At 38.9% G+C, this 25179-nt stretch overlaps 1 protein-coding gene across 2 annotated transcripts in view; it reads right to left on the bottom strand.

Annotated features, from left to right (window-relative positions):
• Nucleotides 1-25179, bottom strand: part of SLC22A15 (solute carrier family 22 member 15) — an 84909-nt gene that overhangs the window by 14985 nt on the left and 44745 nt on the right. For both annotated transcript variants that reach the window (XM_012458878.3, XM_064372662.1), the window contains exons 5-8: nucleotides 18859-18988; nucleotides 14266-14481; nucleotides 10521-10661; nucleotides 8497-8582 (exon numbers count right to left, since the gene is read on the bottom strand). In XM_012458878.3, coding sequence (XP_012314301.1) covers nucleotides 8497-8582; nucleotides 10521-10661; nucleotides 14266-14481; nucleotides 18859-18988 — 573 coding nt within the window. The remainder of the gene's footprint in view (nucleotides 1-8496; nucleotides 8583-10520; nucleotides 10662-14265; nucleotides 14482-18858; nucleotides 18989-25179) is intronic.

Consider the following 25179-nt stretch of genomic DNA (forward strand, 5'->3'; position numbering starts at 1 on the left):
GGTGGTGCTTTCCAGAGAGCATCAGCTGTGGTAGTATTGGGAGGAACCAGCGGCAGGCTGGGCCCTAGAACTCCCAAGATTATATGCCTTTTGTCATCAGCTACCAGGGTGGATAGGGAAGGCCTGTCAGGTGGGGCAGGGCTAGGCCACCCTCCTGATGGATCCCTGTGGTGCCAGGCAGGAATTGCCTGCCTCGGGACCCAGTGAGCTCCCAGGACCTTTCTTGCTTCTTCCTCTCCCCCTGTATTTTGCTGGCTGTCTTAATTGACTCAGCTCCAGGTGAGGTCGGAAACTTCTCCTGCAAACAGACCTTCAGTTTTTCCAGTGGGAGTGTGTGTTCAGGAGAGGAGGATTTCCCTTTCCCACTTCTGCAGTTGGGGCACTCACAGTATTTGTGGAGTCTCTGGGTCCAGCAGAAGCAGTCCTCTTCCTTCAGAGGGGCTGTGGGTCCTCTCGGGATTGTTAGTCTGTTCTTGTTGTCGATCTGGAGCTAGAGTTCATAATACAAGCCTCCACATGCTGCTCTGTCTGTCCACGTCAGAGCTGCAACCTAGTCCTGGCTTCCATCCATCATTATGATCCTGATATTGTGCTTTCAATTTACATTTCCCTAATGTCTGATGATGTTGAACATCTTTCCCCATGTTTATTTGCCATTTTTATATCTTTTTGGAGAAGCATCTGTTCAAATCTTTTGCTCATTTTTTCCTTATTATTAATTATGAGTCCTTTCTATATTCTGGATACAAGTCTTTTATCAGATATATGTTTTACATATATTTTCTCCCAGTCTGCATCTTGACTTTTCATTTCTGTAGTAGCATCTTTTAAAAAACAAAAGTTTAGGCCGGGTGTGTTGGCTCACACCTGTAATCCCAGCACTTTAGGAGGCTGAGGTGGGTGGATCACCTGAGGTCCAGAGTTCAAGACCAGCCTGGCCAACATGGCAAAACCCCCACTTTACTAAAAATACAGAAATTAGCTGGGCATGGTGGCAGGCACCAGTAATCCCAGCTACTCAGGAGGTTGAGGCATGAGAATTGCCTGAACCTGGGAGACGGAGGTTGTAGTGAGCCGAGATCACAGCACTGCACTCCAGCCTGGGTGACAGAGACTCCTTATCGAAAAAATAAAAATAAAAAGCAAAAGTTTTTAATTTCGATGAAGTCTAGGTCATGAATTTTTTTTCTTTTTGTGCTTTTGGTGTCCTAATTAAGAAATCTTTGCCTAACTCAAAGTCACTAAGATTTTTCACCTATGTTCTCTTCTCATAGTTGTATAGTTTTAGCATTTACATTTCAGTTTAACAACGATTTCAAGTTTATTACTGCATATAATGTGATTTACAGGTGGAAGTCATATATTTTTTTGTATATGGAGATCCAGTTATTTCAGCATCATTTTTTAAAAATGTTATCTTTTCCTCATTGAATTAACATGCCATTTTCATCAAAAATCATTGACATGAACACTTTTCTGTATGTATATTATGACTGAGTAAACGTTTTTAAAAGGTAAATGAAATCTCAGCTCTGTCAAAAAAATCAATTGACCATATAGGTGGTTCTATTTCATACTCAATTCTATTATCTATACAGACATTCCTATGCCAATATTGTACTGTCTTGATTAATGTAACTTTCTTGTAAGTCTTTTTTTGTTTCTTGAGACAGAGTCTCGCTCTGTTGCTCAGGCCGGAGTGCAGTGGCACAATCTCGGCTCACTGCAACTTCTGCCTCCTGGGTTCAAGTGATTCTCCTGCCTCAGCCTCCTGAGTACTGGTATTACAGATGTGCACCACCATGCCCAGCTAATTTTTGTATTATTAGTAGAGACGGGGTTTCACCATGTTGGCCAAGCTGGTCTCAAACTCCTGACCTGCCTTGGCCTCCCAAAGTGCTGGGATTACAGGCATGAGCCACTGTGCCCAGCCTATTTTAAGTCTTATAATCAGGTAGATTAAATTCTTCTTTTTTAAAATTTGTTATCTACTTTCTTAAGTTGGAAGCTTAGATCATTAATTTTAAAACTTCCTTTTTTTCTGATACTTAAGAGAATTATATAAATTTCTTTCTAAGCATTACTTTATCTGCCTCCCATAAACTTTGATACAGTATACTTTATATTTTTTTGAGACACAGTCTCACTTTGTCACCCAGGCTGGAGTGCAGTGGCACATTCTAGGCTCACTGTAACCCCTGCCTCCCAGGTTCAAGCAATTCTCCCTCCTTAGCCTCCCAACTAGGATTACAGGTACCACCACGACCAGCTAATTTTTTGTGTGTTTTTAGTAGGGATAGTGTTTCACCACGTTGGCCAGGTTGGTCTTGAACTCCTGATCTCAAGTGATCCACCTGTCTTGGCCTCCCAAAGTGCTGGGATTATAGATGTGAGCCACTGTGCCTAGCTGAGACAGTGTATTTTATTGTTCAATTAAAAATATTTTCCAGTTTTCCTGATGATTTTTTCTTTAATCCACGTTTTTAGGAGGGTGTTGTTTCATATCCATATATTTGAGGATCTTCCAGATATCTTTCTGTTGTTGATTTTTACTTTAATTCTACTCTGGTCAACTGACTTGTTTTTGTAAGTTTTCAGTTATTCTAAACTTAGTAAAACTTGTTTTATGGCCTAGAATACGGTCTCTCTTGGCAAATGTTCTGTGGGCACTTGAAATGGAATACATATTCTACTGGTTTAGGCTAGAGTGACCTATAAATCAGGTCATATTGGTTGTTCAAGTCTATATTTTTCTATCAATCTTTTCTATCAGTTTTTTTTTTCTATACTTTTCTATCAATCATTGAGAAAGTGATACTGAAGTATCTATTTTTTGGATTTGTCTATTTCACCTTTCAATTCTATGTGTTTTTGCTTCAAGTACCTTAAATTTATTACAAGTATACACAGTTAAAACTGTTCTATCTTCTTGATGAACTGACTTTATTATGTGTTTACAGTTTTTATCAAATTTGCAAAGCATTTGAGCATTTCTGTAAATACTTTTTCTTTATCCCCTCCTTCTAAGACTAATATTACACATATGTAGGCCACTTAATATTGTACCACAATTCACTGATGTTTTGTAGTTTTTTATTCAATTTTCTGGTTTCATTTTGTATAGTATTTTTATGTCTTTAAATTAACTGATCTTTTCTTCTGGTTAGTGTAGAACCTGTTGTTAATCTCATCTACTGTATTTTTCATATATTAATAATATGTTTCATCTCTAGATGGAAGTGTGTCTTTTTTATGGCTTTGACTTCTCTGCTTGTATTCTGCTTGCATTCTTAAGCACACGGAGTACATTTATAACAGCTATTTTAATATTCTTGCCTCTTAATTCTATCATCTATGCATTTTTGGTTTTGTTTTTATTTTCTTTTACTTGTGGGAGGTATTTTCCTGCTTATTTGCATGCCTGGTCATTTTGACTGGACGCTATATACTCAATGTTATTTATTTATTTTTTTGGAGGGGGTGCTGGACTTTATTGTTCCTTTAAGTCTTGTTGGTCTTTGTTCTGTGATGCAGTTAAGTTACTTGGAATCTGTCGATCTTTCTGAGTTTTGTTTTTAAGCACTTTTATGGCCAAAAAAAAAAAGAGAGAACAGCCTTTTCCTAAAACTACTTTGACCTAGGAAGTCTCTATCCAATGTTTGGTGACTGGCTGAAGAGAACACAAACCATTCATGGATTCAACAAATCAAGGATTGTTCTGCTTGCTATTTTCTGGTGGTCTCCCCCTGGCCTCAGTAGTTTCTTCAAATGCATGCTCAGATCAGTAAGCAGACAAAGACTCAGAGGTTTCTTCTGCAGACCTCTGGAGTTCTTCCTCTGTGTATCTTACTACCTTCCAGTATTTTGCTCAGCAAATTCCAGACATCTTGGTTTCCCTGAGCTTCAATTTCTGTTTCTTCAATTTGGTAAGAATGCTGTGATTTGTTGGGCTTCCCTTCCCTGCACTGTGGTTTGGCAACTCTGAGTCAGGACATTTTCAGAGCCCACTTTGCTTATTTTCTTCTCTCAGGGATCACTGTCTGTCCTATGCAGTCTATTGTTCAATGTCTGAAAATCAACATTTCTTATATACATTTTATCTGGTTCTATGGTTGTTCAAAGCAGGAGGTCAGCTGGTCTCCACCACTATCATAGCCTGAGCTTAAAGTTCCCGTAGGATTTTGTTGTCAATTCTCATACAGTACTATCTTTTATTATTATTTTTGAATCCCTATTTTCTCTCATTAGATTGTAAATTCTTGGAGACCAGGAACTAGATTTTGTTTATGAATAGTATATTTTGTATCACAGACACTAATAGAAAAGTCAAATAAAGAAATGGGCAGACTTTGGGAGGCCAAGGTGGGTGGATCACGAGGTCAAGAGATCAAGACCATCCTGGTCAACATGGTGAAACCCCGTCTCTACTAAAAATACAAAAAATTAGCTGGGCATGGTGGCGCGTGCCTGTAATCCCAGCTACTCAGGAGGCTGAGGCAGGAGAATTGCTTGAACCCAGGAGGTAGAGGTTGCGGTGAGCTGAGATCGCACCATTGCACTCCAGAGTGGGTAACAAGAGCGAAACTCCGTCTCAAAAAAAAAAAAAAAAGAAAAAAGAAATGGGCAGACCAAGGTTAGGAAAAGAAATGAAATATAAAAGTTCTACTAGGTCTGAGTCTAGGACACTCCCTCACTAAGAAATGTGTTTATCTAGTCACATGACACGACCTCCTAGTGTTCAGATTTTCTGGCAAAATCACAACTGCCATAAACCTCATCAATGAGAGTCCAATATCACTCTAACAACCCAGGTTCTTCAACACTGGCCAATTCCCATCAGGCTGCACACTAAAAAGTTAAGAACTGGCTTTAATCAGGCAACATTAATCCTCTCACTTCAGCTTCGCTATTTGCAATATATACTTTGGTTTTAAACTCTTATCTGGCCAGGCATGGTGGTCATGACTATAATCCCAGCACTTTGGGAGGCCAAGACAGGAGAATCACTTGAGACCAGGAGTTCCAGACCAGCCTGGGCCACATAGGGAGACACCATCTCTGCAAAAAAATTTAAAAATTAGCCTGGCATGGGTGGCTCATACCTGCAGTCCCAACTACTCAGGAGGCTGAGGTGGTAGGACTGCTTGAGCCCAAGAGGTCAAGGCTGCAGTGAGCTATGATCACACCATTGCAGTCCAGCCTGAGCAACAGAGCAAGACCCTGTCTCAAAACAAAACATAAAAAAACTCTCTCTTTTCTAAGAGGAGAAAACAGCATTCCCAAAAGAGCACTGACTTTAGAGTTGGAAAGAATCTGAATCCTGGATGTGCTACTTACTTGCTATGCAACCCTGGACAAGTTGCTTGGCCAATCTGAGCTTTTGTTTCCTTATAAAATGGGGATAATATATAATACATTCTGTATATAAAGAGAATCCAGCACTTGATTAATACTTAAAAATGGTATCTAGTGTTGTAAGCTTAATTAGAATCCTCCAAGCAAGTACTGAGTTCAGGTAAAAATGTCTGATTACTAAACTGGGAAAAACATTAGTGGCTACCTGCTAATATTACTCCCAGAGGAGAACACTTACTTGAAGGCCAACCAGCATGCAAATATGTACTGGGCAGGATGCTCTGTCTAATAATTATAAACCATAGGCTGAGGAACGCCAAGTAATCTATTTTCTGGCTTACTGGCTATCTCTTCTAGAGATACATTGTCACAGTCTCCACAAATGCTTCTGACACAGAGAACCACAATCAAATACAGGTGCTAAAAAATAATCATGGGTAGAGTGTCACCTGAGTTGGCAGAAAGGAGAGAATGAAGGCATGTTTGGTAAGGAAAAGTGAGGGCAAAGGAATGCAAAATGCAAACAGAAAAGGAGGAATCTCCAAACTAACACAAGATGCTACAGAATTTCTCAAACTTCTAGGTCATTTTCTTTATATGTACTTATTAGAACTGTTTCAAATGTAGCCTAAACCTTAGAAAAACTTGAGATTTAAAAAAAGTCATCAAAATATTTTAAGGAGTAAATACAAAAGGTTTAAAGAAAGTTTGAAGAATAAATATTATTTAACTCAAAAAAGAGAAAATTCAGGCATAGCTGGAAGACTTTGCAAGCATAGAAAGGATTATACAAAAAAGGTGACCATATGTTCTCTCTCTAGTGATAAATTAAATGAAAGGAAATGGGCTCAATGGTAGTGGAAGAGGATAATTTTAATAGTAATGGTTATTAAATATAGAAATAATTTATTAAAATTAAGTAATGGAAATACTAAACATACAAATAATTTCCTTGGAAATCCTTTTTTTCTTTTTAATTGAGACAGAATTTTGCTCTTGTCACCCAGGTTGGAATGCAATGGCACCATCTAGGCTCACTGCAACCTCCGCCTCCTGGGTTCAAGTGATTCTCCTGCCTCAGCTTCCCTAGTAGCTGGGATTACAGGCATCTGCCACCATGCCCAGCTAATTTTTGTATTTTTAGTAGAGATGGGGTTTCACCATGTTGGCCAGGCTTGTCTCAAACTCCTGACCTTAGGTGGTCTCGAACTCCTGACCTTAGGTGATCCACTTGCCTCGGCATCCCAAAGTGCTGGGATGCCACCATGCCCAGCTAAAAAATCTTTAGAAACAGACCATACATCCATGTTTTCTAAGTAAACCACACTCCTGAGGCACATTTGTGGAGTGCCAAAGATACTCTGCTACATTGTTTCTTATTCAGTGTCCACCAACGGGCACAATCAACAAAGGGTTCAAGCTGCTCTCTTAAAACAGGTTGTAATCAAATAGAGTGGTACTTGCTGGTCTGGAGGGAAGACCATACATCTGCCTTCACCGTGGATTTTTGTCTTGTTATTTATAAGAAGAGATCATTTCAAGAAAGGGCTACATGCAGAGTCCTAGGGGATGGGTTACCTGGAGTGTGCAAATAAGTGGGAGGGAGGAAAGGCATTAATTGGCCTGGCTTATGGAGGTGTGATAGGTTACAGGTGTGTTTATAGGAAAAGCAAAAAGTTTTTCTCCATGAGGCGATAAACAGAATGCTGGACTGTTGCAGGTAAAACAAAACAAACAAAAAAACAACAAAACTGAATTATCAAGGTGCCTGTGCAAAACAGAATCTGCTGAAGATAAAACTACAACTATTTGAAGTCCATCACTGTCTTACCAGAAGACAAACAAAACTGAGCATCTAGTTCTACAAACCTATGGCAGGGCAGTAGCCGGGGAGTTCCTCCTCTACTTAGCATTAGCAGGGGCCCCCATTTGCTTAGAGAATAAAAAATGGGCAAATTTACTCAGTTCTCTGGTTTCCATGATTCTACGAAAATCACTTTAAAGCTGTACTAAGTACTGGGTAAACTAAGTAGTGAGCAAATTACACTCTAGACTCAAAGTATAGAACCTCAGGCGGCAATTAACAGCAGAGAGGGTATACTGGAGGGTTATAAAACAGACAGAACACATGGCCTTGGGGTCTTTAATGAGACATGCACAAATGAACCACAAGGAGAAGCAGTTTACCAAAGGAGTATTTAATACATGATATACTCTGACAAAAAATAAATTCTTCATGCATCTCCAGTAGTTATCAAAACTTTACGTCAAACTGTCTCATAATGATTGCCACCTGGAGTGCAAGCTCCATAACAGAGCCCTATCAAAATTTAAAAGCCCCTAAGACAGGGCTTTTGTTCAAATGCTCCAGCATCAGAGAGTTGTTGTGACTCACTCCTCCTTCTTGAAAATCACTGCCAAAATCACAGTTCCCAAGACAATCGCTGGCATACCTTAGATGTGCTAGTGAAAAAAGAGATTGAAAACCAGCAATAGCTACCGAATGTCTACACAGGGGCAGCAATCAGGTTATATCAGAATGCCAAAGGTATCTTTCTTGAAGCTGTCTTTGCATAGCAAAGCTACACATATATAAAAATACCAGTTTCCTAACTAGGTGTTTTCACACTTTATATAAGACTAAAGAGAATATCCATTGTCACTAACAGTGAATACTATTTCCATTGTTCTTGTTTTTGTTGGACTGCTTTGAGGGTCATGGTGGAGATGCTGAAGGGTACCAAAGCCACCTTTGAGAACCAGTGGCTCTGATCTCCAATCTTATGGTTGGCTGGAATGAGGAGCGCAATTTGCAACCTTGGATGAAGTTTCTTTCTGTGGAGAACTAATCGGTCCTCCTCATCATCAAATAAACAACTCAAACATCACCAATACTACATCTCAGTCACCGCAGATGGTAGCTTAATAGCCTGAAAGAATTAATAGTGCACCTCTAAGCACATTATTCACTCAGAGAATAGCTGAAGCAATGGAAAGAGTCTGCCATTATACCCCACACAATTGCTAAACAATATGCAATCACAGAAATGAAGCATGCCATATGGTCATCTCTCCACTACATTATAATTCATTGTAATAAAAGTACTGTTCAAAACCCTTAAAGAAATTTGAAAGGCATACCTTTCTTTTCTGGAAGAAACATTACAATAAGACAAGCCAGTCCTCCTAGGCACAGAAATGCTGATAATGTTCGCTTCCGACCAAACCTAGACAATAGAAAGAAATTACACAGTTCTCTTAAGAACCTTATAAATTCACATATTTCTTCCCAACCTTCTTGCTTAAAAATCTTCAGTTTCGTTATATATGTTCATCTCCTCTTAAGGCATGAGTGGCAAATGTGACTAATAGGAAACTGACTAGGACTCAAAATAAATAACCACTATAAAACAAAGAGAAACTTGCCGGATGGCAGGATTAAGTGACTTGTGTGGGAAAAGAACATAATATCATTCTATCTATTTCCATGAGTGCTGACTATATTTCAGGCACTGTTGTAAATGTTTACCATCTATTATCTTATTTAACCCTAATAGAAAGCCTGTAGGCATGTACTATTATATTCTCCATCTTTTAGAGAATGAAACTGAAACAAGGAGAATAGTCTGACAGCTCCCTTTATTATCTGGTTACCTGAATTTTATGCAGTTTAAAGTTCTCTTAAAAATACAAACAGAAAAAAAATGTGTCAGTGGGTTAGAAATAAGTAAAATGTTATTTCATACTTTATTGAGAGAAGTGATTTTCAAATAAGAGCCCAAGACTTGGAAGAAAGATATTAACATTAATAAGTCTCCCTTTTCTAGGGGTTTACAACATGCTAGGTACTTTTACTAGGACCCTCAATAATTTTGATAATTTTGCCAGCAAATTTTACAATCCCTAGTTTGAGGATAAGTACGAGGGGTACTTAGTGAAGGAACTTGTCAAAGTCATACAAGTAACACATGGCAAAGATTAGATCTGGATTCAGGTCTGCCTGATCACAAAGGTAGCATTCCTTCCCTCTGCTTCAGATTGTAATCTAACTCTGGGTGGTGCTAAGAAGGTCTTGAGTCTTCTTTTCCAGGTTATTTTGCTTAATTTAACAGTCAATATGGAAGGCCTTTCAAGTAACACACACCATGCTAGGCAGGCACCAGAGATGTAAAGACACATAGGATACCCCCATGGGCGGCTTCCTTATAACACTTTAAGTGGCCCCAGAGGTACGCACAGGGTGCTAGAGCAGCACGAAGGAGAGGGGTCTGGCACAACTGGAGGTGCTGGGAAAGATTTCTGAATACAATACCTGATCTAGCTCTTGGACCATGATGAGAGTAAGCTGTAGCCTCTACCACAGGGATCAGCAGAGGCAACTGGGAACCGTCCCTGGGAGATGAGCCTTCAATTTAACAGAATCCAAACCTGCCCTTCAAAACACTCTAGGCTAAAACATGATGACAAGGGCATTAAACACAATGCGAAAGGAATTCTGAGTTTGGTTGGAATAATGATTTCTGGAGAAAAAGAAATGGCATAATCCAACCGATTCCTACCTCATAGAGAATGAGATTTTTGGTGGCCTGGTCAGGGGCTAAGCAACAGAAGCAATCTCAAAAATTGAAGAAAGGGTGCTCTATAAAATAACATTTAAAATCTATCTTAAAACTGTGCCCACTGACAACGAGCAGTGAAAGCAGAATATCTTCTGCCTCCTCAACAAAGTAAGGTGGGCCTTAGAAGATAAGAAAAGTTATTCTAGTTCCTTCAATTCTTTGTCTTCTTAACTTCTACATATTTATTGTTAATTGGGTTTATGGAGTTTCATCTACATAGAGCTAATAATCTCAGCTCCTGTGACTAAAAAATGACACACAGACTACTGACAAACCCTTTGCTGGTAATACTCAATACTATCTTAGATTTCAATATTCAATATTGAATTGACACCTATATTAAAACTTGTAAATATGAAACTCAAGAAATACTGCACCAAGAAATGAATTCTAACTGTTTTTAGATGGAAAGAAACTCTAATCACCACAGAGCAATCAGCAGATACTGCATACAACGACAACACCATCAAGGTATGCATGTACATCAGAGGGTGTATGTGTGTGCGTGCATTCTCTATGGTGCACTTCATGTTCATCCACACTTACCATTTTTGGTTAATCAAGTAGATGCAGAGAGGGTAAGATGGAATCTCTATGAGGCCAGACAGGGCCAGGTTGGCATAAATACTTCCACCTAGGTCACCCGCACTCAGAGTTAGGCCATAATACACCAAGCTGCACACAAACCTGCAATTGGGAGTCAAAGGACCAGGAGGTAAAAGAAAAGAAGGACAACAGAAAAGCACATAAAAATTTGCCAGAGAAGATTCAAATACTGGTTCAATATAATTGCTTAATCTGCTGCAAGCAATAAGCTTGTCTCTTCTACCAATTTTTCTATCTCAATATAAATTTCAACACTAGGAAAAAAAAAATAATGGGGCCTTGGAAATAAATTTGAGCTATGTCTATATGTTATATAAATCAAATGGATGGACAGCCCCTTAAAGAGGTAAGACATTGTATGTGCTTTCAGCAAGCATTTCTGCAATTAATAGAACACAATGACCCTATCCTTTATTTAATGCACCAATTTATGGAACACTTGTTAGAAACAATTGTAATATTATCGAAATGATTCTAAAAAAGAACTCTCACGGAGAAAGTCAACAGAGAATGGTCTTAAGAATGTGAGCTGAGAAGTGGCTGGTTCTTCAGTGGGTCCCCTACAGGCCAGAAATGACTGGCATTTCAATCCCCAATGATCCACATACTTCCCATCACAGATTTTAACCCCATCCTGCATTCAGCAGGTGCACATGCTACAGACTCCCAGAACAGGAAAGAAAAATTAAAGGTCACAGCAAAGGCAGGATCTTCTAGAAGGATCAACTGAGGAAGGGTCACTTGAAAAGCCAAAATTTATCTGTGTACACCGTTCCTGAAACAAACACTTAGGGAACGCCTCTTGAGTAGCAGGCATTGTGCTAGGCACCAAGCCTCTCTCCTACAATCCGGGAACTAAAATGCTGAGGAAGCCAAGTGCCAACCTAAAGATCCAATTCAGGGCTTCCTCAAACACAGTAAAGGTGGTAGTAGGAACTTCTATGCCTAGAAAACTGCATTATTAAAATAAAACAGACAGAATGAACAAAACTAAAATCCTTTTAAACTGGGCTTTACAAAAATATGAATACATTTGGTAAACCACCAATTTCTATACAAGCAGTAAAACACCCAAGCTTTGTTAAGTTCATCAGTTTTTATGCTTTTGCAACACAGTTTGATCAGTGTTTATTAAGGGAACATTCTCATTTGCTTCCCTTTAGTTTTCTTTAGAGAAAGCCCAATGAGCTATGGCTATAATGAGATCAATCAGGAAAGGGAAAGTTTTATTTTCATCTCTGCTTAATCTCAGAAGTGGGCCAAGTGCCCCAGGCTATGGTAATGTAAGCAGAGAGAGCTGTAAGGAAGAGAGACCCTCAAGCTGGAGTGGTTAGCAGTCCAGCCCTCCCTAGCAAATAAGCCAGAAGCAGTTCATCCCTCCCTAGCAAATGAGCCAGAAGTATTATGCATGACTTATTACTGAGATGAAGTGTTATTCATATACCAAGGACAATGGACAGGACTGTAGCCAGGACATCACATGTAAGGATGCAAGGTGACACTGCATGTTCTGTTCTCATCGTCTCCCAGGTACCTTGCATGGAAGCAGAGGGCTAAATGAATTTAAATGCATGCAGTTTTCTAAAATGTTTTTAAAATCCTTTCCACCTACAGAAGAGACTTTCTGCTTACATAATGCTATTTCCCAGTCAGTTTTCTGTGTGTCTGTTCTGCATTTACAATAGAGATTCCAGCCATGAACACACACACACACACACACACGCATCCCTATTTAAATCAAGCTGTGACAGTATCAAATCAGGGCAAGAATAGACAAGCCAGTTCAGGACAATAGTGGAATTTAGTTCCCAGCTGGTGGAGAGAGAGGACTGGGAGAGCATGAAGGATGGAAGGTCCCATTGTCCCCAGGGCTGGGCCTCTGCTCTGCAAGTTGCCTTCATCAGAGTTGGTCACTGGGATCCTTAATTACAGCTATTAAAATCATTTCAATCCTCTTTATGACCCCCAAACAAAATTTAAAATGCTTGCGTAATATTTAACAGTATATTTAGAGTATCAAAGAACTATTTAAAAAGGCACTATTGTGGAAAATAACCAAAGAAACAGATGTTTAACACAGAGGTATAATTTGAATCCCTAGTTAAGGCTTTCTTGAATGACAGATCCACAGAAAAGATTTTAGAATTTTATAGCATCTTCAAAAAGAACAACAATATGTGGAATGACTGTCTCTATTATCACATGTTTTAACATTCTCAGCTTCAGGGAAGAAGTTCATTTGGCTGTGTAAGAAATAAAATGAACAGGGACCGTCTCCCTGGCCCTAAGTCTAGGGTTTCTTTGTTTGTTATCCATCGAAGGCTAGAACCTAGAAGTTAATATACACGGGGAATAAATAAAAATAGTGAATAATCTGCAACAAGTAGGTGGTTCCTCCAAGGCAGAGGCTGACTGTCTATGTGATATGCAAATGCAAAGTTTTATGGAGCCGTAAGTACCTGAACATACTTTGTAAGTATTTGCTTTTGAATAGATAGAACCTCAAATTAGCAGCTCCTATACTGTACTGTCAGCTTTGGCTTTGAACGGTTCTCTTAATCTCCACGCCTCCAAACCTCAACATTTATTATGTATCTGTGATATTCCTAGGACTGTGATGGTTCTGTGGGGGAAAGGAGCAGTTGGTTAACATGGCCCCCAACCATACAGGTGGCAGCCACTGCTTGGGTAGAAAAAATATGATATAGAAAAAATCTTTGCAGCTTCTTATTCTAAAGCTACTGTTCTTTGTAGCTTTATACAGAAGATCACTTTCAGATAAAATCACTTTTCTTTATCCCTGCATGAAATGTAGTGTTCCATGTAGGCTTCATGGCAAATACGTATAAGCCACAGCACAACAGTCCTTTAGGCTAGTTGGTATGACTTTGCCCAGATAACATTTATGGCATGTTAGCAGTTATGTACAATATCAAAACACACGTGTAATCCACAAATTGTATGCACCCATCCATTTCTCCTCTTTCTACAACTTCATTCTTTAAACGAAACCATCTAGAACCACTGAATGCAACTTATACTCATGCTGAGAGCATTTTGAGAGGCAGGTGGAAATAAGCTAAACAACCAGACAAATCAGGTTCAGAAAGTGCTCATCAGTTCAATCACTGATTTACATATGTGGCTTAGGGTTGATCACTTCAAACTCCTGGGGTTCCATCTGTACAAGGGATCATATTTAACCCACCTCAGTGAGTTAGTGAGTGGGACTGCCATAGAAAATGTAGCATGGAGCACCACAATCAGAATGTGCTAGCAAACTGCTTGACGCCAACGCCAAAGGTAAGTACTTTTAAAGTCCTATTTAGAAACTCTTCTATTTCTGGCATGCTTGTTTGCTTTCTTTCCTTTTTTGCAGGGGAAGGGGAAGGAGCAGGGAGGCTTAAATATTTACGACAAATACCTCAAGAGCAAAGACATGCTTCTGATGTCTCCTTACTCAAGCTCAGTGGACCTGCCCATCAGGCACCATCATCTGCTGCTTGAGAAAGACGACGCTGTGCAAGCAGAACACCAGGTGCCAAGGATCAGGGCCTTGCTTTTGAGAAAACAACCTCAAGCTAACAAAGAGGTAAAATTCTCTGTATGCCTGAAGAAGGAGCAGGATATCAAGAGAACCTTTAGCAACCTTAAAGAGCAACAGAACATGCTTTAGTATAATTACCAGATGAACATCAGGATCAGAGTGTGTCCTAAGAGGACCCGGTAACGAAACAGATCCAGGAAACTTCCAGTCTCCCTGCAGCTCCTGTTGGCTGGGTGTGTTAGTGAGAATGTGCACTTGAGTTTGCGATTCCTCTTGGCAATGAGGTACAGCGCCTCTTCAGCCTCACTCAGTCGACCCTGGGAGTATAACCAACGAGGTGATTCAGGAATGAATCTGAAAGAGATGTCATTAAAGGCTGTATATTCATATAGGTACACGTGCACAGGAAGGAGACAAATCACCTACTCAGTACGCAGCCTGCACCACAGATGGATTCCATGTTAGACTTAAAGATTGGCTCTCCCAGTGACCTATGCAATAGAAAGGGCTATTTTCAACAGCATGCTAACGTTAAATGGTAGTCTACTTTATTGCTGAAAACCAAGAACATGCTTTTACGATTGCAGTTAAAAAGCAAACAGTATGCATTTATTTTTAAATAAACTTTAATATGTGAATTTTAATATGTTAAAGCTATAGGACTGAATAATGAAAATTCTTCATAAAGCACAGGTCAGAGAGATGGCTCTAAATCCTAGCCAAGTGTTGTTTGAATAATACTGTGTAGATACTGGTTTTTTTTTTTTTTTTTTTTTTAAGTTCTGGAAAAGCCTCACAAAGAAGATAGAAATCTTTATTATCTTACCAGAAGAAAAGTTTAAACTGAAATGTTTTTAACATTGTGACATGTTATGTAGGAGGTAGAGATTATTTTAAGACTACACATAAAGATGAAACCAAGTTTACCAAAGCTACTTTTGAGTGTTTATTGCTTCAAAATACTCAGATCACCTGACTTTAATCATACTGGCTTTAATATGTCCTGAGGATATTTCCTGGTCCCCTAAGACCTTAAAGAATAACAGTTTTTCCTGGCCAACTTCTAGTTACAAAACCACAGTTACTTTCTAATATAACTATAAAGTGTTGGACAATTATATTGCCACTGATATATTCAAAGAGTTTCAAAACTTATATATTATGTATCTTTTTGCCTCTTCTCCATTTTGCCTACACTTTTAGAGGACTTCCCAAAGAGAAAACCAAGGCAGGGATATGGAAGCCTTGTTTTCAAGACACATATCAAGGTTTTTGTTTTCTTTTTTCAATCTAATTTGACATTATTTGCCTAAAATGAAACTTAGATGAATAAAACTGGCTATTTAAGGTGCTTTATAGAATTCACTGTGCCTTCTAATAAGGATAGTGAATTAGCAGCAAACGCTACAGGATTTGGAAACTTAATCGACAGCCAGTCTCTCAACAACTATTTATTGAACATTTCAATTTTGTACAGAGCAATGTCATAGGTGCTGAAAGGAAAGACACTGGAAGCTAAAATGCAGGAATTTTCCCAGGAGCTTTGCTACTGGGCGAAGGAATATTCATGCACGATATTTGATTGTCAGCAAAAGCAGGAATAAAGGCCATCTACAACATCCTGAAAAACCCTTTCATTTACTTCTTCATTGCCATTTGATTATTATTACTGACAAACAAATTAATAATCAAGTAAAACATTGTTCTGTTGAAGTTAGATCTGCAGATTATAAGTGGGATTAATTGGCCCTATCCATAGGGGCCATTTAGGACCTATCATGTAAAACCACTTGATTATGTCTAAATGAAAGAGGACTACTTTTATAAATATATAGAAAAAACATATGATAATAAAAATCAATTATTTGCGGGAGGATTGGGAGGAGTAAAAAAGAAACATAGCCGGGTGTGGTGCCTCACACCTGTAATCCTAGCACTTTGGGAGGCCAAGGTGGGAGGATCACTTGAGGTTGGGAGTCTGAGACCAGCCTGACCAACATGGAAAACCCCATCTCTATTAAAAATACAAAAACAGCCAGGCATGGTGGCAGGTGCCTGTAATCCCAGCTACTCAGGAGGCTGAGGCAGAAGAATCACTTGAACCTGGGAGGTGGAGGTTGCAGTAAGCCAAGATCACGCCATTGCACTCTAGCCTGGGCAACAAGAGCAAAACTCTGTCTCAAAAAAAAAAAAAAAGAAAAAGAAAAAGAAACAACAGAAAATATGTCAAAATACTCACAGTCATTATCTTTGGGTTACATAAATCATTTTCCCCTACCCTTAGCCTCTCTGTGTTTTCAAAATTGTTTATAAGAAATAAAAATTACTTTTAAAGTTTTATAAATCATTTTAAAGATGGTATTTGAGAGAAACTAAGGCTTTAGAAATTTGGCTCTGAGTTAATAAAACTATTTCCACCTGGCAAAGGGTTTCTCTTGATCATGAAAACTTAAGGCTTTATATTTCTCTGCATTGTGAGAGGCCAATAAGCTTGTTTATAAATAGAGTCACCTAGTTGCCAGTGGACAGATTTGGAAATATGAGTTCCAACACATGCAGACTATACACACAGAACAGTAAGACATGTTTTTAAAAGAGCGAGCAGGCCTTTGATCATGCTGTCTTCTATATAGCAGCAGGGTCATCTGTGCCGTGGGCTCCTTTGAAAGCTAAAATGCTAATTTAACAATGTTGCCCCACTCAGAAATGCTCCCTAAATATTGTTAAAGGTGGCAAATCTTTGTAAATTAAGGGGATCCTGGTTTTCAGGAGAAAAGTAAAACTCAAATTGAAGTACTGTGAAAATAAGGAATTTTTAAGTTAGACAAAAATGTTTCTGGTAAACAAGTAAGGTATATAATGTGACTTCTTATGCTGCTGATGAAAAATTCTGAAGGTGATTCCAAATGTTTTTGCGCCAACATCTGTGCAATGTTCAAGGATCTACTGTGTGGAAACCCCTGGCTTTGGTACTGGGGGAAACGTAATCACGGAGCAAAGAGCCTGCTGCTGTTGGAGAGCTCTCAGTTTAGAAAGACAGAACATGGCTCCAGTGTGAGGCAGAAACACAAGGACCACTCAAAGGGTATGGATGAACGCTGCGGAATTCACAAAAGAAAGAGAGTGACTTGTAGCTGAGGCTATGATCAGGAAAAGATGGAGTGGACGTCATTTGAGCAAATCAGGACGGTGGAGTACTTATTAAATAAGAGGATCTGGACAGAAGATTGTTGAAAAAGCAGGCACAGCCCTGAGTAGCAGCATGGAGTAGAAAAGCATAAGGAACAAGTACAGCAGTGTGCCTGAACATGGGATGGGAATAAATTAGGAAAGATAAACTGGAGGCTGGACTGTGTGAAGCCTTATGTTCCAGGCTTAGCGGAGTAAGTATATATTTAAATCTCATGAGTTCTTTTCTCTCTCCTTTTTATTTTTCATGACCTGAACTCACTTCCTGGTGAGATGATGTCTCCACTTAGCACTAAGCAGTAACTAACTCAGACTATATATTTAAAAAAGAAAAAGCAGAACAGCTCAGATCATCCAGTGAACCGGTGCTGCTATTAAAGGGGAGATGAGAGCCAGACAGGATGGAGAAGTAGGAAACTTACTAAATATTTTAAAAGAAAATTTATTTATTCATCAATATTTACATGAATGCTTATTAATTCTAAGTAATAAAGCAGGCACCCATTTATTACTTTCAAAAATGTATAATATACAAATTAATAAAATCATATTAGTTTCCCTTTCTAATAAAATTATCTCATTCAAATTCATATAACTAAAAATATATTTAATAAATTTTGTTTTTAAAATATAGACTATTTCAACTGTATTCATTTTTTCACTTAATATTCTCTTGCTTTCAAAAACAGTATGAAAAATTTCAGTTTAGTCCCCACCAAATCTCAGTGTAGAACCTGGATGAAGAGCTACTAAATTAAAGAGCTATCTGAATTAAAACACTACTACAGGTCTCTTTCACTTTATGGCATAGATGAAAGCAGGAATTATTGGCTGAAAATTTTGTTTATGTCAAAGATTTTGATGATTCTCATTAGAGATCTGATATCTCAGGGAAGAAAAGCCTTTCATATATCACATTAAAACTTCTGGTGAAATGGGCTAGGTTGGCGGCTTGCCTTGTAACATCTGGGTCTCTTAGAAGGCCATGGTATGACACCTTGCCATGGGCAGTCATTTATAGGGTCCTTCCCCCACCAGGAAATCATCCTGGCACTGCTATGAAGCCCTGCTCTCTAAGGATTTCTCCCATATCTGAGACTCTTCCAGAGTCAACATTTAGAGGCCCTGAAATGACACTCATCTGTAGCATGAACAGTTGTCATTACATATCCAATATGAATACACTGCTCTACAAAATCATACCTGTCACACACCTAGCACATGATGTAATCCAGCCAGAAGACCTTTAAGGTTGAGGTGTTAGGTTAAAAAAGCAATTGGTTGCCTATGCCAACAATGTGAAGGTTACAATGCAGTCTATTGAGAGGTTACTTTAAACAAGGGATACCTGCATTCTGAATTAATTAAGCGTCTCTCTTCCCAGGAGCTGCCAAGAATTGGAGCACTTGCAGAATTTAGTTCTTCACCAAAGTCAGTGCAGGCAAGCTCCTGAAAGGGAATAACGCTGCTCACTGACCCACATCCTCTTAAGACATTGCTTTGGCTTATTAAATTAAAACTCTAAGAGGAAAAACTACTTACAAAGATAAGAGAAAGACCACTGTTCCCTGCAGGTTAACCAGAACAGCTAGCGTCCTCCAGGAGCGGATGAAGTATCCTAAAAGGGCATATTGGGCAATGCCAACTGCAAAGAAGAGGCCGCCAATCGATCCTAATTCAGGGAAAAGAGAACTGTCACTGGAGAAAGCACCATCTGCAGCACCATTTCCAACCCCAAGTCACAGAGCCAATTTCTTCCTGGTAAGATGTCAGCCCTATGCTGGCAAGCGTAAGAGGAACACCAGAAAAGAAAAAAAAAACTCTACACTAAGTTCAACATTAGAGAATGAAAGTATCATAGAGGCTAGAAAATTAGTAGAAATGAGGGAAGACAGATGAAAAATATAGACCATATGGGGACATATAAATTTTAAGAGTTTGTCCAAATGCTTTCTGCATTGCCTGTTGTATTGACATTTGCCTGAACCGGTGGCTGAGGCTTGGAAATATTTTTGCCATATGGGCAATATGGTATTTAGGTCATGAGGTTATTGTAATATCAGAACTTAATCTTTATCACAGAGGCTCTCATTGAAGTTTCTTGAATCACAACCCACTCTCCTAATTCTCCCTACTGCCTTCTCTACTTAATTTATTACCATAGGATACATGACATTTTGTACTTATTTGTTTCTTGTCTGTCTTTCCCAAGCAGAAATTAAGCTCCCTTAAGCATAGATTTTTGTCAGTGTACTGCTGGAAAAATAGCAACCATAGAACGTAAAGAATCTTATGCTTTTTGAAATAAATATTGAGATGGGTATTAAACCCACAGGCTTGCCCAATATTCTTGCAAATTCTATACCTCTGACACACTTTCTATAACTGCAGTATCGCTACTAGTGGTAGTAATAGCTATTATTTATTGAGCATAATGGTTTCACATACATTGTCCTATGAAGCAGGTACCATCATCAACCATATACTAAAGTGGAAAACAGCTCAGAGTAGTTAAGTAAAGCTGCCTAAGGACACAGAGCTGTATGTAGCAGGGCCAGGACTTGTGCCCAGGCCTGTCTGACAGAGAAGTCTGCATTCTGTACCATTCCTCTCTTCTACCTCCCCTCTATGGAAAGGCAATTTTTGTGGGCATTCCGCAGCAACAAAACTTTGTTGATCTTGTTACAAAAATAATAAGCTTGTAAGACAAGTGTTTCCTTTGATTCCTATCCATAGCTTATTACTTTATAACAAATAAGTAATGGCTTGTATACTGTTTGATCTAGTGAGGAAAGGGGGAGCTAAAAAGGGAAGCTGATGTGACAGCATGTTCAGAATATGTGGTCCCATGAGTAGTGAGATGAGGATAGTGTGAGTTTCCTGGAAATTTAAGACAGTCAATAGCTACTATAGGTTCATTGCTGTAGATCAAACAGCACCTGGCTTCCAAGAATAAGACTTCTTATCTGTCATTCATCAGAATAGTCTTGAGCACTCAGTATCCCTTGACAACAATGGAGGCAAAAACAAGAAAGCCCAGAGGATGAGATGGTTTCAGAGGGACCGAGTTCAGATCCTAGTTCTGCTACATACTACTCTGACCTTGGGCAAATCACTAAATGTCCCTGAGCCTCATTTTAATTACTGGTGAAATAGAAATAATAATGCCCACCTCAAAGGGTAGTTTTTATTGGTTTCAGATGAAATAATGCATGTTATACAAATGTTGGTTATACTGTCCCACTGTAATCTGGATTTAGCCCTTCTATTTATTAACCTCAAAAAAAAAAAAGGCTATCTGAAAGCCTCCAGTTGAATCTATCATGGAATATTTTCTAACTGGTACTCCTTCTGAATTCCAAGAATGCCCCACCCACTGTTGGAGAACTGACTTCCCTGACTTCATCTCTATAGTTCAAATGGGGCCTGCCAATTATCGTTTCTCTAACTGCAGGGTGATCCCAATCAGCTGAGCCAATCAGAGGCCTTACCCAAGATTTTAAATACTAGATTTGCAGTTGCTGGACCTTGTCTCTGACTACGCAGAGGAAGCTTCTCAGAGACGATGGGAAGCTGAAACGAGACACATCTGACTTCTCTGGTTCTGGGTGTCTCCAATGCCTGGCTCTTCATGGTCTAGTTATCCTAACCAAATGATTTCCCCTTATATATGAACTCATTAGAGTCTCTGTCACAATCAGTAAGATCTGGCATCAACTGGATATGATGGACAAGAAGAAATGATTGAGAGTTATCTAGTTTGGTGACCTTAAATACTGCGATGACAGGCAGAGGTCCCAGAAGATGATATAGCTTTTAGGTGGAAATAAAGTAGTAATTTTTATTTAAGGAGTCAATAAATATTCATATCTAATGTCCAGCAAGAAGCTGCACATATATGCCTGTAAATGACAACAGGGAGGAGGCATAGAGATGAATATAAGAAGGTGCTATGTTATTTGGTTTTAAAAATTTCATAAAAAAATAAACATTTCGGCCAGGTGTGGTGGCTCACACCTGTAATCCAAGCACTTTGGAGGCCAAGGCGGGCGGATCACCTGAGGTCGGAAGTTCAAGACCAGCCTGACCAACGTGGTGAAACCCCGTCTTTAAAAAATCAATAAATAAATAAGAAAAAAAATAAACATTTCAAGTCATCTCTTCTGCATACTGTAATTCTAAAATATCATAGGTGGCTTTATAACCACCTATATGCCTTTAAGTAATATGCCTATTTTAAAATTTATTATCTGCTTATTTTTAATTAATTTCAACTCTGCTATTCTTGCTCAGTTTGCACTAGTAAAAGCTAAATTTTGGCAGTTAGAAAATAGTATATAGTTATGACTTCATTTTTGTAAATGGTACCAGTAATCCACCCAGTTTTCAAATACAAACCATGAAGTCTCCTGAGTCATCTTGCTCTTCCCATCTCTGCTGATCCTTTCAGCAAGTCACATTTCCACCAAAATCCAGCTCAAACACATCCTCTTTCTTCTCCACTGCTTCCATCTTGTCTAAGCCACCATGGTTTCATGTGGCCAACTACTAAATGATCTCTCAATTTCTGTACCTACCAGAGTTATCTTTCTGTATATGAGATCCTATCACTCCTGTATTTAATATGCCCCACTGGCTTCCCACTGTACTTCAAGTAATAAAACAAATTCCTCATTGGCCCATCACAGGCCCTATGTCATCTGGTCCCTCCCAACCTCTTATTTTACTCTCCCTAACTTTCTACCCTGTAGCCATGAGAACCTTTTCAAAGCAGCTCCATTCCTAAATGAAATATCAAAGGCCTGGATCTTTGACATTCCATTTAGCTAGAATATTATTCTCCCAGAATTTCACATGCCTAGGTCTTCCTCATCACTCATGTCTTAGATCAAACACCCACATCGAGGTTTTTCTCTAACTATCCTATTTAATGTAGCTACTCCAGCAATTACTACCTAGCCCATTACCTTGCTCATTTTCTTCACTGTATTTCTAATTCTCAGAAATTATCAACGTGTTCCACCTTTCCTAAGTAAAGCATAAGCTCCATGAGAGCAAGAACCTCCCCCAACCCATCCCTGTCTTTTCCACCTTTGTATCTAAAAAAAGCCGTGTCTGGTACATGGCAGAATCCATTTAATAAATGAATGCTGTGGAATAGACATGCAAAGGAAAAGCTCTAGAAGTATACACAGCAATATGTTAACCATGGGCATCTTTAGGGGAATAGGACTACATGTATTCTTTAGTTTGATGAAGTGTGCATATATTTCTTAATTATTTTTTACAATGAGCATTGTTATATGAAGACATTAATATAAGAAAACAAATAATAAATATATTAATATGGAATTTTTCATAGCTTCAGTATTTTTTGTTTTTCAATTCTCAGTAATTTTCAGTCAATTAGCTAAAAATCCTTTCTGTTAAGTACTATACTGCAAACTGGTCAAAAATGGATGCTTGCAGTTTGTACTTGTGCTTTTTTGTACATATTTACATATTGTTTTTTACATATTGCAAATATTATTTTGTAATAAGCATAATTTTTCAAACTAATTTTTTACTGTCAAATAATCAGACTATTTCTAGCAAATCCCCTACTGCTGAACATTTAGGGTGTTCTCTGACTTCTTGCAATCCATAAGCATGTCTGAAGCCACAGGTGTAGATAAAATCATGCTGGAGAGAAACCAGCTTGAAAAGAAAGACCAAGGACAATACCTGGGGGAAGACCTCGGTTCATAGAGAGGGAAGGACGCTACTCAAAAAGAGTTCCAGATGCCATCAGAGCCTTACTTTTGTCCTGGGTGCACAGCTGTGTACTGGTCTTCAGGAAACTTTCACACTTGCTCTGAATTTCACATTGAATTTGGTAACCATCTGGTTTCACTGTTACAGTTTTTCTTCCTCTCTCCATTTTCACTTTGCTACAGAAATTTTGATAGTCTCATCTTAAGCCAGCTTCAGGGATAAGAACACTTTAAGGGGACTCCTTTCACTGGCTTTAGGTAACTAGCAAAAGAGCAAGAGACCAGGGTTGGTCTTTTTGCCTAACACATGCAACAGGAAAGGAAAAATAAATAATCTGGCAGGGTGGGGGTGGTATATGTCTTTTGTAAAAGAACATCTTCATGCAACAACTAAAGTCAAATATAAATACTTTGATGGAGAAATTTGAGAGGTATAAGAAAAATATGTATTCATGGTGCTCTACATGAGCACGATTTTGGACCTCAGGAAAACTGAAACCAAAGGAGAGAGTGCCTTTATCCCTTCCCTGGATACAGGAAGCAGGCATGATCACCATCATTACAAACTTCTTAGAAAGTCCCAGGAAATTGGACATACTATTTAGAAAAATGACCCTAAAGTCTCAATGAAAACTGAAGACTCAGAAGAAGCTTTTTCACTCATCCTAGCTTAGGACCTGTTCCAAAAAGGCTTTAGAAGCTGCTACAGACAAGATGAATCCTAAAGCAACACTGTATGAGACCTGCAGGAAGCCTGTCTACAGAGGATGGAGCTGGTGTCTCTTCCTCCCTAGCCTAGTTCTAACTGGTCCAAGCCTATACATCTTTCCACTCCATAACAGTTTAGTGGGGATCCAAACAGAGTGGAAGTCTTCTTTATTTAGCCTTGTGTCTTCCAGCTCCATACAATAGCGCATACAACTTCAAAAACAACACCAGTTAGAAAGAACAGGTTGACCAGGCCAGCACTCACATGAGGCGACATGCTGAAATTCCAAGAGAAGAGTCTTTGGGGAACAGTGGAAGGATGAACTCAGTTGCAGTCCTGGCCCTGTCAGTTATCAGCTGCTGAAAATGGGCACGTCACCTCACCTCTCAAAGGCTCAATTTCCTCATCCATAAAACGAAGGTAGGAATCCTTAACTTGAAAGCTCCAGGAATATTACAGATGAATGTCAAATGCCTAGCATGGCAGCTGGTACATAAGAGATGGCTGGCACTGTGCATCAGGTTCTAAGGAATGGCATTCTCATATATATCCTCCCACAGACCCATTTCTATCAGTCACAGTCAACCTGTTTCCCATATCCATATAAGAACATCCATGGGGGCAGGGTGTGGTGGCTCACACCTGTAATCCCAGCACTTTGGGAGGCCGAGGCAGGTGGATCACTTGAGGTCGGGAGTTCGAGACTAGCCTGACCAACGTGGAGAAACCGCATCTCTACTAAAAATACAAAACAAAAATTAGCCAGGCGTGGTGACGCATGCTTATAATCCCAGCTACTTGGGAGGCTGAGTCAGGAGAATCGCTTGAACCCAGGAGGCAGAGGTTACGGTGAGCTGAGATTGTGCCATTGCACTCCAGCCTGGGCAACACAGCAAAATTCCATCTCAAAAATAAAATAAAATAAAATAAAAGAACATCCATGGGAAATATTCAATTATTGTCAAATGAATAAAAGTAAAAGAAACAAAAAGCTATGGTTGCAAACCTAAGTCTATAAAGTCTTAGATACAGTTACTTCTCTTACAACAATATTTGAAGTCAAATAACCTTTTAAAATCATTTATTTTACTATCTATGTAGTTCTTGAGAAAATAATGGGATGGTCAAAAATAATACAGAATACAGTCTCAATTCTGGAAATTAAGCATCAATAAAGAAATGCTACAATAGTACTATGTTGACTTGAAGAGAGCAGTAAAAACAAAAAAGGGCCGTGAACCAAAGATTTAACAAAATATAATAAGAAGGCTCTAAGAAAGGATTTTCTATTATTTCCTATGTCTGTACTATTTTTCAGTTTAAGTTGTAAAAAGTGGTTAGTATCCCTCTGAGGAAATCAATACTCTGCACAGCAATCTGTAGGCAGTCCATGAGAGGGGT

The sequence above is a fragment of the Aotus nancymaae genome, unplaced genomic scaffold (genome assembly GCF_030222135.1).
Source record: "Aotus nancymaae isolate 86718 unplaced genomic scaffold, 86718_ANA_hifiasm-v0.15.2.pri h1tg000007l, whole genome shotgun sequence".
Lineage (NCBI taxonomy): Eukaryota > Metazoa > Chordata > Mammalia > Primates > Aotidae > Aotus > Aotus nancymaae.